The following is an 18,008-nucleotide window of genomic DNA, read 5'->3' as shown; positions in this document are numbered from 1 at the left end:
TTTTTTGTCTATGGGTACAGATAAGAGAATTTCCCAAAATTCATTTCCGGTCCAATTTGATCGAATCCTACGTCCTCAAATCGAAAGTGCTCCGATTGCCCTGAAAACTCGTTTCTGACTCTGATGTCTTTTAGGACTGTATCCAAGTTAAATCCATCCCTTTTCAAGCTTGTTAACGCCAATACAGAATGTAATGTTAAAGCGACATCAACATATATGGGTAGAGGGAGAGACAATTGCAATGCATTTTAGGAAGGCTGCCTGCAAGGCATTATGGGGAAGCGACCCAAGGTCATGTAATCCTTTTACTAATCCGTAAATTGGCGGCCAATAGATTTAACCAGATCCATGGGCAATGAACATCAAAGGTTTCAGATGGCTCTGAATTCGTAACTTTTGGGAAATTCAGACCGAGTTCAATTAGTGTAAAATTGACTCGCTCATCTGTAGTTGTGGGTTAAGTTTAGCTATGTTACACTATTTTGATAGTAAAAGTGTTTAGATTATCCTTTTACAATATTTATTATAATATATTTTTATCATACTTTTTTTCATTATATTTTATTAAGCATTATTTTTAATGACTGGTCAGCTATTAATTGAAATGCAGTAAAATTCCTGTAATATGATGGTTGAATAATCTGAAACCTTGGACACCATTAAACACATACACTGACTGGCCACTTTATTAGTGACGCATTCCTTTTCATGATTGGTGCTTCCCTGTATGGAAATTAGACATGTGACCCCAGAGTGCAGCATAAAATCAAGTGCACCAGTTTTCCGTGGATCATTTCGGTCTGAATCCACATTAGAAAGCGAAAATTGAACGATTTGAACGACTTCCAATGAAACGTGGTCATCGGTACTAGGCTATCCTGGGCCAGTATTTCAAAAACTGCCAACCTTGTGGTGTTTTCTCAAGCCATGATTTAGAGAATGGTGTGATCGAGGAAAAGCATCCAGCGAAAGGGGACACTCTGGACGTTAACAACTTGTCGACGAAAGGGGCAGAAAAGGATGTTAAGAATCGTTCTGATGAACAGGCATTGCACAGTCAAGCAAATTGCAGCCGAATGCAGCGCTGGTGCTCCAAGTAACGTCTATGAATGCACAACTTCTTCTTTCTTAGCACGGATGAGGTATATCCGCAGACAACCAGTTCAAGTGCCATTGCTGCCAGAGGGAAGCCGAAACGCAAGACTCCAGTTGGCAAAAGAGCGCAAAAATTGGATGACTGAGCTGTGTAAAACCATTGCCTGGGCAGATGAATCCAGATTTCTGTGGCACCATGCTGATGGGAGGGTCAGAATTTGGCGCAAGCAGCATGAATTGATGTACTCTTCCTGTCAGGTGTCAACAGTTCAGGCTGGTGGAGGTGGAGTAATGGTGTGGGAAATGTTTTCTTGGCACATGCTGGGTCCTCTGATACTTGTGAATGGATGTTTGAAAATCTAGAGGATTTTCCATTTTATTAACAGTCCAATAATAATCTGCCATCTGTCCGTTTTCATTGTAATAGTTTTTACTATGCCTGCTACAAGTAGGGATATCTGCTCAGGTTCATGTACAATTGTGTTAAAATGTACATGGAGAAGAACTCGCCAACGTTTCCACAATAATCTAGGGGTAGTTTTGGGTATTGATTTCTTCATCCTCTACTTTTGTAGACTCTTATTGTAGAACAGGAAATCTTGTCATTTTAAGTCCCCTTACAACTTCAAGATGTGATTGCTCAGTTTTTTTCACACAAAGTTTTCCATTTTCTTTAACCATTTGTGTGTTCTGTTTGTCTCAGGCGACCCTGATGTAAGATACACTGCTGTGAGCAGCTTCATTTTCCTGCGGTTCTTTGCACCTGCCATCCTGTCTCCTAACCTTTTCCAGCTCAGTCCTCACCACCCAGTAAGTGCCTTGAAAGACGCTTGTTAACTTCAGCAATGTGTCAGGGAACTGATTGAATGAAACTCCTGCCGTGCACAAGGCACACACTGTGCCAGACTTCATGTTTAATGTGGGGGGAGGCATTAACAGTGACTGGCTTCGGGAAAACAGTCTGATGTACATAGAGTTTTTTCTATTTGCGATCCGTTCTTTTAAAGGTTACCTTGCAGGATGTCTTATGTAATACGTCCTTATTAATTTTATGACCGATTTTACCTTAAAACTTCTTTTCAGAAACGTTTTCCAGTGTGTCGTTTTTTGTTTTTTTTTTAAAAAAAAAAAGAAAAATACATCTATCCTTATATTGTACTGGTGATAATTGGATTTGCCACACTTTTTTTATTATTATTCATTATAATCAAAAATCATACATATAAAGTAAGATATTACACATACGTAATATGGTAAGATGCCCACAAAATAAGAAAATGTAAAAGATTATCACAAAAAACATATAAAACAGAGTAAGTAAAAAAAAAAAAAGTACTGATACCAATGTTGCATGAAAGAGTTAACAACCATACACTTGAAACCAAAACAATATAAACAAGTAGACACTATCAAATTTACTGTATTAACAAAGAATAACTATGCATTATACTGTACATGTAAATATTGTATTAAATAAGCGCTTTACAGTTAAATGGACACAAACTTTTTAAACAACTTATGCTAATCGAATAGTATACCTGATATAGATCAACTTTGTAATTTACTTACTGTTAAAATGTAGGTGTTTTATCCATGTAAATTATGTGTGAAGTTACTACCACTAGGGGTGTCTCATCCTGTAAGCTGCTGTCCACCCCCTGTTAAGCAAAATCTGTCCCTGGTTACAGAGCAGAATTGACAAACTGCAGAAGTTTGGGTGGGGGGGGGGTCTCTTCACTACCTGCCTATACAAGTCTATGGAGGGGGAGGCGGGAGGAGGGAGCAGAGTGAGAGTGAGTCAGACACAGACACATTGCCAATACAAGTCTATGGAGAGGGGGGTGAGCAGGGGGAAGAAGCAGGTGCAGAGTGAAAAAGACACAAACATATGCTGCAGCAGCAGCTTCCTGGTAAGTTATATCTCACCCTAGGGCTGGATTGTCAGATAGACTGCTCATTACTGATGTATAATCTCCTGCATGCTGCTGCAGCTTCTATACATGTGATAGGAGAGGAGAACCCTGCTTTTTTATCTCCATTTATGTGTGCAGTGTATAAAACACATGATAGCTGTAAGGCTCCAGAGACAACGGAGAATTAGAGAGAGAGCCTGCAGAAAGGAAAACTGCTAAAAAAAATAAAAAATGCACTATGCAAATCATACATAGGCAAGAATCCGTTTTATTCCTCATGTCATATGACCGCTTATTCTGAAAAGTTAGGTATGGTTTAAGGCTCTGTTTAGACTCGCATTAAGGGGTTTGTCGGCCATTCCAATATTTGATGACTTTTGTCATTTGACATTTTTATGATGCAATCTGCGTTTCTTTTTTTGCCGTCAAAATCAGAAACCTGACAGACCGCTTCAAAGTTAATGGAGTTCATCTGGATGCGCCTATATCTGTTTGAAAACTGATCCAGCATAGCTGTCTTGGGTACCTTGAAACTCAAGCCATGATGCTGGTGTGAAAAGATACTAAAGCATGACTTTTTTTTATCTTTACACCTCTAGTTTTAAGACCGTGTGATACAGTAAATACTGTAGTAAATCCAGGCTGTTAAGTGCATGTGGTCAATGTTGAGCACACAGAGTATAGTTCATACCGTACTGTGCACAGAACAGACCCACCCATGAGGAGTCAAGAGAACCAATTAAGATCCTATTCAAACAGTATAGTTTTTGGGTAATTTTGTGTGCAGAAGCCAGGATTGGGTTAAAAAAAGAGGAGCGGTTTCATTTATATGTTCCTTCTGTTTAGGATCTGCTTTGGTTTCGGCAGAAAGAAAACTGCATCTAACTGACGGTGTGAACTAAGGGCCCTTTTACACTGGTCAACTATCGGGCAAACGAGCATTCACAGAACACATGTTCCTCGTCGGACTGTGTAATAGGACCTTGGGGCTGGTTCTGTAGTGTGCACAATGATTGGCTGTTTGGATATTTACTTATCGTGAGCCTTTGTTGCACACTGATTGGATGTTTACTTGCACGCCTTTTGAGTTCAGTGGTGGCAGGTGACATTGTTAGCTGAGGCAATATCCGCTTTTAAGTGGCCAAGGACCGGTCATTGTAAAGCGGTTTTATCATTGAAGTGAGGTATGACTCCATGTTTGTTGACCATTAAATATAGGAACTTTCGGTACCGCTCGGGTCTCTTCAGACATTGAAGGTTTACGTGTTAAGTCTGCTCAGCCACTAAAAGGTATTGCTAAACTTTACATAGTCCTGCTTCTCTTCATAGCTAACACATTACCAAACTCCAAATTTCCATATACGGTAAATATATATGGAAATGTTTCCGCTGTAGTGGTTTACACAGGATATTTCACCATACATATAGTCTTGTCCAGAAATCTCATTGTAGCACACTGCAGACTCCATCTCTATAGTCTGATATGGCTGCTAATACATAACAATCCTTCCTGTAGTACATTACACAAAAAATCTTTATAAAATGTTCAATATCTTTGGTTCTTCCAAGAATGGGATGCTATACATCTATATTAGTGAATATTTATAGTAGATACTTATTGTTAAAGGAGTATTCCCATCTTTGTTATGGCATATCTATAGGATATGCCATAACATTCTGGTTGGTGAAAGTCTGCTCTCTGGGCCCTCTACCGATCCCAAAAATTAAAGGACGGATTCCCATTCAGCAATACTGCTAACCACACACCGTGTGCGGTGACTGCAGCATTGGCCCATTCAAGTGATTGAGGGCTGTCCGGGAGCATTTTTGTGCACGGAAAATCATTGAAATAGCCTTCAGGAGAGGATTGATGGGGGTCCTGGCAGTCTAGACCCGCCGGTTGGGAAGTGATGGCATATCCTAGCGATATACCATTACTTCCTATAGTGGAGGAAAAAAAACCTAGGTTTGGAATAGTATTTTATGTATTCGGATTAGATAGGCTGATTATTTCAGGTCAGATGTATGCATGGCTCCCTTAATTTATGGGGTCAGTGGAGGAGGTGTATCAGAGAATTAACTCTGAACCTATATGTATGGTCATATTAGTTTGCTAATTTAGTTCTCCGCTATGCCACAATATTTGACTTGTTCATATACACACATTAGCTTTTGTTTATGGCCTTGTGTGTGACCATATGTTCATGCTGGTACAGTCTTCAGTCTTAATGAATGAGATATTCTGCAGCAGCTGCTCATGAGCGTTTACATTAGGAGGGAACAACTATGAAGTATTTCTGTAATTAGAGAGATCCGGCTGCAGAGTATTGCGCAATGTTTACAAATTAATTAATAAAGTAAGATGTTCTCCACAGTGTGCGACTTTTAAAGCTTTTGCCTCTTTCACGTAAGAGTGTACCATAATTAAATGTAGTCTTATCTGATGTAATCTGTGTTGGTAGAGAAAATTCATATGTTCGTTTCCTTGATATGCTGTTGGCCATGAAGAATCTTTGCAAATAGCCTTGATTTAAATCTGTCCTTCCATTTTGTGTTAAGTTTTTGTGCAGACCTATGCGTCTCCGTGGTTACAGACCGCAAACAAACCCTGTGTAGTCTGATCCTGCAGCCATATTCCCTTCCATATATCCACTATTTGACAATATACATTTGACAGGTTACAAGACGTAGGGGAAAGATAGAAAAAAGTTTATGTATATAGAATTGCTTTATATTTGCTCGACTGTCCCTGTAAAATTAGATTCACCATCAAATTGTTTCCAGTGAACCATTCCAGTTGAAGTATAGCAGTAAGTGTCTGGAAATATAATGTACATAGTCACACTAAGGGCCTGTTCACATCAGCGTTTGTTATCTGTTCCATTCAAACTTTCCGTCAGAGAAACAGATGAGCGGAAACTATCGCTTCCGTTTGCATTACCATTGATTTCAATGGTAATGCTTCAGTTTGTTTGTTTCCATTCCGTAAAGTTTTAGTTTTTTCACGGAAACAATAGAGCAGTCGACAGCACTATTGTTTCCGTGAAAAAAACCTGGAACTTTAATGAACGGAAACAAACTGAAACTGAAGCAAATGGAAGCGATATTTTCAGTTCGGCTTTCCGTTCATCTGTTCCTCTGATGGAGAAGTTAAACGGATCATATTAACGGATCCCAAACACTGATGTGAACAGGCCCTAAACATTCCATGTTGTATTAGTCTGAATTCAGATGGTTTATTGCATTTGAAAGTTTGTATCAAGACATACTGTGTACTAGAAGAAGGAAGCCTATGTAATTCCCGGTGGCAAGTCCCATACTTAAACTGTGAACCATGTGAAGCATATTTTCTCTCTAGCTCTGGATTTTTTAAGATCTTGTCAATGACTTTATTTTCATTATTTTACGCAGGACCCACAGACTTGCAGAACCTTAACACTCATCTCTAAGACTATACAGACGTTAGGCAGCTTATCCAAGTCAAAATCTGTAAGTATTTTAAACGTGAAACTGCAACCTGAAGATAAAAATATTAAATGAAATTGAAAATTACATTTGACAAATATTTAATTTCCAAGCTGTAATACTGTGTTTGTGTTTTTAACTGTAAAAGATCACCATTGTAAATTGAGCTTGGGCTTCCTGCCCACTGATAGGATTTGTATATAGACATGCTGTGCCGTTGAGTACTCGGTGTTGCCAATGTTAAACATTTATTTAATTTACGGATCTATTTGTAAGTTGCTCAGTACGTCATTTCTCTGTGGTCCGCTTGTTTATCGCTAGCTCACTATGATACAACCCTCAACATTATTAATCTTCCACTCCTGCTATGCTTTATTTCATGCAGTGGAGAATGTATCGCCACCGTTCGTTTATTTTAATGGCCCTTTCCCCAAAAAGCCATTATTTGATGGTGCTTTTACAAAAGAGTGAGCATCTGATTGTCCTCAGAGGAGTACATGGGTTATCCAAGGGCATGGTGCTGGCAGTTGTGTAACAGAACCAAGCCTTGGCATTTCTTCTCTGCTCTTTTATGGATGGGTGAGAGTGTGAGTCACAGGAAAGATCCATATTTTCCTCTGTATTATGAAAAACACTTACTCCTTCTTTCCCTGATTTAGTTGCGGTCTTTCTTTTTTTTTTTTTTTTTTATAATAAACCAAACTTAAGTATAAGAACTGTAAATTAATGTTTCATTGAGTATGTAAGAATTTATTTAAATTATTGCTGTATATAGCCAAGCGTAAATGATTGATTTTCCTTGCACTGTATGAATGGAAAGCCTCAGAACCATTCACCTGCAGCCCCAAAGCTTTTATGTTGCAATAAACTATTAGTGCGTAATGTGATCTTTATTCTAAGTTTCACTTAGAAATATTGTAGACGTCATAATATCCATTAGTATGCATTGAGAACCTTCCTGCATTCTGCAGTAACTTGAAAATGATAGTTTTAAGTGCATTATCCATTTCAGATCTAGTTTGCAAGCAGTGTTCACTGAGCATCTCCTCTCTTCAAGGAATTGTCTTTCACTGTGAGAGCAACTATGGGCTCTAAACTGTTCTTGTTGTAATAATAGCAGGATTCCTAAGGCTGGGTTCACACTGAGTTTTTTGCAGGAGGAAAATCTGCCTCAAAATTCCATTTGGAATTTTGAGGCACATTTTCCTGTGCCTGCACGCCGAATTTCGCTGTGTTTTTTGGCTACGGCCATTGAGCGCCGCGGGCATAAGACGCCATGAAATACGCTTTCTCTTTCTCCCAGTATGTGTATGTATGTAAGCATACATGTATGTATAGGTTTGTGTGTGTGTGTGTGTGTGTGTGTGTGTGTGTGTGTGTGTGTGTGTGTGTGTGTGTGTGTGTGTGTGTGTGTGTGTGTGTGTGTGTGTATATGTATGTGTATATACATATATATATTATAAACTTTGCTCAAAAAAAGTTAATGCCTAAAGCATTACAGTCTAACCCAAAGTCAATTGAACTTTAGGGATATCGATCTGTCCAGTTAGAAAGCATAAGCAATCGTAAATCAATATCAAGGGAATGTGACAATAGGTGCACTGGAGACTGGGGATTCATTATTAACACATCTCTCAAAAACGGAATGGGTTTTGCAGGTGGTGGCCACAGACAATTCCTCTATCCTGGGCGTTCTGAAGAGAAGTGGATGACACTTCTATACACAACGCCCAGCTAGTAAAAGTAGTAAACACGCCCCGATGTACGCACATAATACACGCCCAGTTGGACTTTTACTTTTCAACACGCCCAGTTGTACTTTTGCAAGCCTCATTTGCATAAATACGAAAATGGTCATAACTTGGCCAAAAATGCTCGTTTTTTAAAAATAAAAACGTTACTGTAATCTACATTGCAGCGCCGATCTGCTGCAATAGCAGATAGGGGTTGCAAAATCTGGTGACAGAGCCTCTTTAATGATTTTGTTTTCCATGGACCGTTGATACGTCATTTTGGTCTCAACTAAATACACAATTTATATTTTTAAAAGATGTTCAGCTTGAATCTTTCGAGATCCGATGTGTGATTTAAGTGTTCCCTTAGGCTATGTTCACACAGAGTTTTTTGCAGGTGGAATTTCTGCCTCAAAATTCAGTTTGGAAGTTTGAGGCAGATTTTCCTGTCCCTGCACGCCGATTTTCGCTGCGTTTTTCACCCTCGGCCATTGAGCGCCGCGGGCATAAAACGCAGCGAAATACGCTTTCTCTGCCTCCCATTGAATTCAATGGGAGGTCAGAGGCGTAAACGCCCGAAGATAGGGCATGTCGCTTCTTTCTCCCGAGAGGCGGTTTTACCGCGTGTGGGAGAAAAACGCCCCCGCCACCCATTGAAATCAATGGGAGGCATTTTAGGGCAGTTTTTGACGAGTTTTACGGCGCGGTTTCAGCGTCAAAAAACTCAGTGTGATGTATATGTGTGTATAAGTATATATTTATAAATATTGCAACTTTGCAATAGTTCTGATTAAAAATATCCAATTTTGTATATACGACTTCTATACAGATCTATGCATTCACATGGTTATAGACCTCAAACTTTTTCAGCATGTTTATGGTGGAAGCTGCAGAAATAGCTATCCCGTTCGGCTGACAGCTATTGCACATGTATGGACAGCTTAACAAATGACTGCACAATCACATTACAAACAGGATTGATTTATTATCTGAAACCATAAAGACACGAATCTGCATAGGAGCTGTAGACACAAGACACTAGAATTAATTTTCAATCAAGACTATTGCAAAGTTGCTTAATTTTTTTTACCTTGGGTGCATTGAAAGAATAAAAAATGGTTGGAAAAGTATACAAACCCTTTAGATGAAAACTGTTCATATATTTAGCATGCCGTTTTTCACTTTTTTGCAGTAGTTTTGTGGCTTTCAGCCATACCACTACCAGCACACATGAAGAGCCCTTTTTAGCCTACTGATGTGAACAATAAATATTTTACTTTCACTGAGCGCAAGCAGAGATTTTGAAAATGTTAAGGAAATTGCTTTATATTATGTTAATAAAACGTGATCATTGTAGAAGGCTGGACAACTATCATTATATAAACTTCTAACCAATTGCTATGTTTGATTCCCTTTATTGTTTTAACCTCTTTTTTGCAGGCAAGCTTTAAAGAGACCTACATGGCTGCATTTTATGACCACTTTAATGAACAGAAGTATGCAGATGCTGTTAAGAATGTAAGTTTCTAAAAATTTTCTTGGATTGCATAGGAAATTATTTTACTTCCAAGCATGTTGGCTTTTGAGATTTAAGAATACATCTGTTTGTTTCCCTGATTTGTCACCACATAAAATTCTTCTTGACATAAATTGTTAAAAGGCATGGTGTAACTACCGCTGTAGCATCCATAGTGGCTGCTACGGGGCCCACTGCAAGGGGGCCCAGCACAAAAGGTCTCGACGCCGGCATCCGTACCTTGTGCGGCAGAGCCTGGAAGTAATGCTAACCTGGAGGGCAGACTGTAAATGGGGGGGGGGGGGGGGGGTGGATTTATTTTGTGACCTGGCCTGGGGTCTGAATTCATTTTGAGGTCTTGTCTGGTGCCCATTCAAAAGTTTTCTATGTGGCCCAGCACTTTCTAGTTATGTCAGTGGCTAAAAGCCTGATTTTATCCTCTTTCCAGTGGTATGGTCAGTTGAAATTAAAAGCAAACAAAATCTGAAACAAGGTTTTGGAAAGTAACCATTGTAAGGCATCTGAATTAGAATATTTTAATCAGAATTATTTTAAATTAATGAGCACAGATTTTATGTAAAACAATACAGGTCCAGCTGTAACTTTCCAATTTGTTGCATTTTATCATGAGCAGCTGGTAGCATTGCTGGCCCGCTAATATATATTTATATCAATCTGATTTTAGTTCTCATAAAAAATGACTATGCTGATAACATTACATGATGGCATTGCGTATAGAGGAAGCATCATGATCATTTGTGGTGGTTTACTGTCCGGGCTAATATGCTACCTGCAAATGAAGTTGATATGAGTAGAGCCACGTGTCTTAATTGTCAGATGCAATGTACATGCTGAAGAGACATGCTCAGAATATATTCATGGAATATGACCTTGGTTGATGGACACACAAGCCACACACAGCGCCATTTATAAAGATTGGCTTGTATTTATTCACGTCACACAGCAATATACGTGCTCATTAATGCATATTCCTTGTTTAGTTTCTGGACCTGATTTCATCCTCTGGAAGAAGAGATCACAAGAGCATAGAGCAACCTATTCTCCTTAAGGAAGGGTAAGATGAAGCCCAGGCTTATCTGCTGAGCACATACTGGTCTGTTTTATTGCCTGTAGCATCCAACCAGCTTTTTAACTTTCTGATAATATAAAAAAAGTGTACCAGCTCACCGACATCTCGTGTCTTCAGTGGTTTTCTTACCTGGACAAGATGAATGACCGCTTAAATCTGGTTTGAAAAGATAACCAACATATCTGCGTGTTCTTCTTCTTTTTTTTTTTTTGTTTTGATTGACTTATATCTATGAAATTTTGGCACACAGCATAAACAAGTATAGAGCAAGCTAAAGTTACACAAGTATAAATATGATGACACCTATGCAACTCTATTCCATACACATAACTATAGGTTATACATATAACCTACACAGAAAAAAGCGGTCGGTCGACCTGCAGGTATCTCCCCTGACACTTCCCATAAACATTTCTGATCCTCATTTCCCCTACCATCTTGCCTTCATCATATCTGACATCATAATGTCAATGGATTTTAGAAAAATCTGCCAACAATCTAATGTGTATGTGCAGATGTAAAGAATGGAATAAGTAAATACTTTTACAAAATATGGCATTTCTGCGGGGCACCAATTGTGTACATTACCCCTGGTCTCTAGTGTGTGCAGAGTCAAATACAGTGCAGGCAGAGCAAACAAGCTGGATTATGAGCTCTCCTAAAATGCACATAGGGAAAGGATGACATTATAACACCCACACCCTCCATGGCCAGAATTGAAAGACAGGTCGACAATGGCATGCTATCCATTTACCTGCTGAATGGAGCATGTTGACTGTAGTGATGGATTTTCCTTTGCAGCACAACCTGTGCTGTCGTTACCTGGCCCTGGTTTATCAGCCGTGCTCATTGATGTGACATGTAATCATGGTAGCCAATCACCGCATGTGTTGTAATGTAAGTATGAATGGAAAGTCCTAGTGACGGCCTCAATTCATTGTGTACAGCTAATAAACAATTTATTGCAACTTTTTTTCTAAAGTTTGTTAAAGGGGTTTTCTGGGATACAGAAATAACTTTAAGTTCTACGCTTTTTAACTCTTCTGCCCCTTTATAAAAGCCTCATACAGATCAATTTCTAGGTGTTATTATTGCTGCTTTCACCAACCCTATATGGACAAAAGTATACGGACGCACCAATATTATAAATTAGATTCTAATTTATAATATTTCCCATTGCTGGTCACTAGATGGAGCTATTCCCAAAATTGCAGCATTGCATGTGGTAAAGCAACCACATTGCTTTTTGCTGCAAAATTGGGAAAAAATCACTCGCTCTAGTGAGCTCTGAGAATCCCCCCCTCCTTTATCCTGGCTAGTGCCGGGATAAACGAGGGGTTTGAACGGTCTAACCTCCTACACTGTGTGTCGCCATTTTTTGAGCTAACACACAGTGTAGTAGGTTTACATACAGTAGTAAACACGAACATACATAGAAATCTCTTACCTGCTCCTGCCGCCGCGGCTCCCTCCGGCCCGTCCGCTCCGTCTGCTGCCGCTGGTCCAAGTGCACAAGTCCGGAAGCCGCGACCGGAAGTAGTAATCTTACTGTCCGGCTGCGACTTCCGGTCCACAGGAAAATGGCGGCGGACGGCGCGCATTTCAAATTGGACTGTGTGGGAGCAGCGCATGCGCAGTTCCCACACAGACGGCGTACACAGAAGTGGATGGGACGGGACCCGTTCGCAGTCCCTATGGGACTGTGGCTGCCGTATTCCATGTCTGTATGTGTCGTTAATCGACACATACAGAAATGGAAAAAAAAATGGCAGCCCCCATAGGGAAGAAAAAGTGTAAAAATAAGAAAAAGTAAAACACAAACACACAAATAAATATAAACGTTTTTAATAAAGCACTAACATCTTTAACATATTTAAAAAAAAATTGTGATGACACTGTTCCTTTAATGATTGAATTCAGGTGTTTCATTCAGTACCATTGCCACAGCTGTATAGAATCCAGCACTTAGCCATACAGTCACCTTTACAAACATCTGGGAAAGAATGTGTTATTCTAAAAAGCTCACTGAATTTCAGCGTGATATTGTAACCACTGTTGCAACCAGTCAGTTAAACAAATTTCTTCCCTCATAGATCTTCCATGGTCAACTGTGAGGGATATTATTGCAAAGTGGAAGCGTTTAGGAACCACAGCAACTCAGCCACGTAGTGGCAGACCACATAAAGTTACAGAGCGGGGTTGCTAGGCGCATAGTGCATAAAAGTTGAAAACGCTCTGACTCCATGACTGCAGCGTTCCAAATCTCCTCTGGGATTAATTGCACAAAAACTATGCCCTAGAAGCTTCATTGCATGGGTTTCCATGGCCGAGCAGCTGCATGCAACCTTACATCACCAAGCACAATGCCAAGCGTCGGATGGAGTGGCAAATTCCAGGAGAAGGTTATATGCCTGACTGCATTGTGCCAACTGTAAAGTTTGTTGGAGGAGGGATAATGGTATGGGGTTGTTTTTCAGGGGTTGGCCTAGGCCCCTTAGTTCCATTGAAGGGAAATCTTAATGCTTCAGCATACCAAGACATTTTGGACAATTGTATGCTTCCAACTTTGTGGAGTTTGGGAGATTCTATTCAGTATAACTGTGCCCCAGTGCACAAAGCAAGCTCCATAAAGACATGGTGGGTGAGTTTGGTGTGGAAGATCTTGACAGACCCGCACAGGGCCCTGAACCTAAACCTCATCGAACACCTTTGGGATGAACTAGAATGGAGTTTGTGAGTCATGCCATCTCATCCAACATCAGTATCTGGCCTCACGAATGCTCTTTTGGGTGAATGGGCAAAAATTCCCACAGACACATTCCAAAATCTTGTAGAAATCCTTCCCAGAAGAGTGGAAGATGATTTTTTTTTAAAGTCTTTATTTCTACATCTTTGTGTTCCGAAAACAAGAACATGAAAGGTACAATTTACACTTCTAATCATAACATCAAGCACCAATACACAGATGCCAGCATCATTTACCATACAAAAATGACTACAGATTAATACATTATGGCGCGCATGCTGATACAGTAGGGTAATTAAGGTGCCATGATCCATTATCAAGCAACAATGAAGCACATATTCACAGACCAGTCATACCAACACCTCAATATCTCCAACCCGAGTGGAAGCTGCAAAGAGGGGACCAACTCCATATTAATGCCTATGAATTTAGAATGGGATGTGATAAAAGCACCTGTAGGTGTCCTAATACATTTTCCCATATAGTGTATAAATGTTTAGGCTTCAGACTTTTTTTTTTTTTTATTGCAACTCAACACCAAATAGTACAGCTGGTACAGAAAATAGAGAATTTACAATTCCAAAGTTACAGAATGTCCTTATGCCATACATTGTGAATTGCTGTATTATATACAATTTATAATCGCCATACAACATACCCTCACCGTCCCTCCATCTTACATCTTCTTTATATGTCAATCCAGTCCAATATGTCACATTTAATTATCCCCAGAAATGAAATTCCCCATATCAACATGCTTTCCCGTTGTATTAGTAGAATTAGACCTCATGACATACCTGTATGTACCAGTACACAAACAAACGGTAATACCTTTCCCCCAAGCCACCCCAAACCAACACCACCCTCCCGACCGCAGTTCTTATTACCCTCCAATTCTGTCTGAACCGACTATCTCGCCACTCTGTATCCCAGAGTTTATGCATTCGTGTTATGCCTGTATTATATCACTTCCAGTCTAACCAATCCATGACTCTGCAGCCGTTTTCCACATTATTTTTCATACTTGTGTATGGTCCCGCATTTAAGATATATCCGTTTTTCTAGAGATATAGTATGGTTTACATAGCCTATTTGTTCAATTAAACCAGGAGGATCCCTCTGTAACCAATATTTTACAATCAATCCCCTTTCTTGCATGATATAGCACCTTTTTAAAGGATAACATTTCAGCCTGATCACCCCCCCCCCCCATGCAACCCTGAAGGTAAACCTTATGATCTAGCGGGAGATCCCTCCCTAGTAAGCAGGTCCCTTACCGCCACCCTGTATTCATTCAGACCTGAGTAATTTCAAAACCTATGTTTTAAGTCAGCCACTTCGATCGAGCATCTGGGGCACTCTGCTGATGACCTAATCTGCATTTGCAATAACACCTTGGGCGTCCTGTACACCCGATGTAACAAGAATAGTTGCGATCGCCTATGCGCTATACTAATGGATATCACTTTTGGAGACTCAAGTATTTCTCTCCATTCCTCAGTAGTAAGGGGGCCTACGTCACATTCCCATTTTACCTTTTAACTCCGCCATAGGATCTCCCAATAGTTTCGTAAGTAAAGTGCTATAAACCAAAGTTATAAGCTCCTTCGTTCCCTCAGATCCCAGAACACGTTCCACAACACCCAAGGTAGAGCAGCTGAAGTCTATCGTCTACGCCTGTGTTTGAGCTGCATGTCGCAGCTGTAGGTATTGATAAAATAATCTATTAGGAATATCGAAACCCTCCTGCAAATGAAACGACTTGAAAATCCCTTCATCATATATTTGACAAACAAATCTAACCCCTTTTCGCTCCCACTCCTGAAAGCCTTCAAGGGTATTAAATTCTCACAGATACGGGTTATTCCAAGTAATACACCCAAGCATTCGTTAATGCTAGTCCTCCTTGTTCTTTTGGCAATTGCAATTTTTCTAATTTGATCCTGGGGATACCCCTTTTCCATACCAAATATCGAAAAAAAAATAATGTATCCTCCTAAACCAATATTTAGGTAACAGCACTGGGGCGTTATGTACAACATAAAGAATCTGAGGCATGAGAATCGTTTTAATCAGATTTGTGCGGCCTAGAGCCGACAAAGGAAGTCTAAGTCAAAGCTTAATCCTATCTCTCAATGTACCCAGCAGGGGTTGCACATTCAGAGTTATGAAGTCCTGTACTCTAACCAAGACCCACATTCCCAGGTATTTAAAATAGTGCACGCAAGGTATATTCACCCCCTCCTATGACGAGTGGGGTAAGCGGGAACAAAGCTGACTTAGTTCAGTTAATTTCCAGGCCCGAGAATCTGCCAAAGCGGTCAAGAACATGCATAACCTCTGGCAAGGAGTTTTCCACATTCCCCAGGAACGGCAATACATAATCTGCATATAGGGCTGTACGTTCCTCCAGATCTCCAAATTTGAAGCCTTGGATGTTCGGATGTGGTTAGATAATGACCTAGGTAAATATTACACTCCCTCTATAAATGGAACACCTATGCTATTGCTGAACATCCGCTCAATCCTAGATAATGAGATATACGTAGAGGAAACACAAGAAAAGTCTAGTAGAGGGCCATTTTGCTCGCCACACATCTGTCAACCCAGCTTCACTCATATACTTCCCAAATTGTCAGACCAGAGCCCTCTCCCCCCAGTACCAACGGGAACCTATCCACCCCCCTATCCATAATATTGTTGAAGTCACCCATTATTATAGTTGGAACATTAGGCCAGCTTGCCAGCCCCTTCAACACCTGTCTCATTGGGACGCTGGAGTATGGAGGAGGCACATATAGTACCACAACTATACATTCCCAATGGAATAGTTTACAGTGTATACCCACATATTTGCCCTCATTGTCACTAAAAGAAGCGAGAAGACAGCTGAAATGCACATTGTTATGAATCCATAAGCTGACCCTTCTCGAATATGTCGAGTGAAAGGAATAAAAACTATGTTTAATCCAAACTATGGACAAACTATGTGTCTCCTGTAATCCCATTACTCTGGGGGAATGTCGTTTCAGGTATTCAAATATCGCTTGCCGTTTTGTGGCCTCCCCATACCCCTTACATTCCAAGATAAGAAATTTATCCTACCTCCCATTGGAAAGTGTCAGCAACAATCAATCTCCCAATCAACTCTGTACTCAGATGATATAGGCTGCCTTCCCTCCGAAGTGGACCAGAGCTAGTGGAGTAAACCCCACCATTGTGACATTCCAGCATTGATGGTACAATCAGAGTATGCGTGTTCAGTCTTCACCCAACCATCGCACACAGATTAAACATCCATTACTGAATCCTCCCGCCACCTCAAGAATATAGTCACGTTATTTGCGTTGCAATATAAGGATAACCGTATACACATTCCTGCCCCTATTAACCCCACAGCAAAACACAGTAGAGTAAACTATAGCAAGAAAGGAGGCATACAAATAGCAGTCCCCATGATCTCCATCTCATCCCATCTTCCTCCCCCAATAACCCGGTCCCCACTGAAACCTTCCTCCCAAGGATCACGCATCTTCCTGAACTCGATCCTGGCGAATCTGATTCTCGTGACTATCCAGCATCCCGGGTATTTTCAAAGAATTGGACAGAGTCCAACGCCACTACACGCCATTTTGCGGGGTACAACATAGAGTACTGAACACACAGATTTCTCAGACGTTTTTTTAAGATCTATGAATTGTATCCGTTTTCGTTGGACCTCGGCAGAAAAGTCAGGATAAAAGGAGATTTTCACTCCATTAATGCAGATGTCCTGCCACTCTCTAGCATGTCGAAGGATCAAATCTCTGTCTTTGTAATGTAAAAGTTTCACCAGTACAGGCTGCGGCGTCCTGCCAGACCAAGTAGGCACTCTGTGGGCTCTTTCCACCTCAAATAAGGGGGTCAAGGTGTCCTTTCCAAAAACCTCCAATAGCCATTTCTCGAAATAGGAGTCCGGATTAGACCCCTCCACCTTCTCGGGTATCCCCACCATCCGCACGTTGTTTCGACGTAAACGAATCGTAGACAAATAGTCTGGTTTAGCCAGAAGATTGGTAACCTCCACGACAGTTGCTTTAATATCCCTCCTCATCGACAGCAGCCAGTCTTTGATCTCACTGATGCGGCCTTCCACCGCCCTGGTACATTTTGCTGCTTTCTGAAGATCATGCCTTGTAATAGATATATCTTCCCTCATCTCCCCCACCTGGCAAGTAAGTTTAGCAAGGGTAAGATTACATTGGCTTACCGCCGAGAACACATCTGCTAGTGTGGGTCCAGGATACGCCTTGTCTTGCGAACAGGCCGCCATAGTAGAGCCCGTGGGTTCCGGAGTTTCAGTTCCCGTCTCGTCATCAGATTCCATGTGCGCTCTCAGCGGTTCAAACCGGGATCCCAGCCCACCGGTCAGCACAGCTCTCTCTTCTGTGGAGCTACTTGTATTTCTGGC

General features: G+C 40.6%; 1 protein-coding gene across 2 annotated transcripts in view; it reads left to right on the top strand.

The window, feature by feature from the left end:
• Window positions 1–18,008, top strand: part of RASA3 (RAS p21 protein activator 3) — a 214,536-nt gene that overhangs the window by 182,462 nt on the left and 14,066 nt on the right. For both annotated transcript variants that reach the window (XM_075852643.1, XM_075852644.1), the window contains 4 exons: window positions 1,799–1,905; window positions 6,420–6,497; window positions 9,647–9,724; window positions 10,724–10,797. In XM_075852643.1, the coding sequence (XP_075708758.1) occupies window positions 1,799–1,905; window positions 6,420–6,497; window positions 9,647–9,724; window positions 10,724–10,797 (337 nt within the window). The remainder of the gene's footprint in view (window positions 1–1,798; window positions 1,906–6,419; window positions 6,498–9,646; window positions 9,725–10,723; window positions 10,798–18,008) is intronic.

The sequence above is a fragment of the Rhinoderma darwinii genome, chromosome 2 (assembly GCF_050947455.1).
Source record: "Rhinoderma darwinii isolate aRhiDar2 chromosome 2, aRhiDar2.hap1, whole genome shotgun sequence".
Taxonomy (NCBI): domain Eukaryota; kingdom Metazoa; phylum Chordata; class Amphibia; order Anura; family Rhinodermatidae; genus Rhinoderma; species Rhinoderma darwinii.
This window is presented reverse-complemented; position numbering and strand designations above follow the sequence as displayed.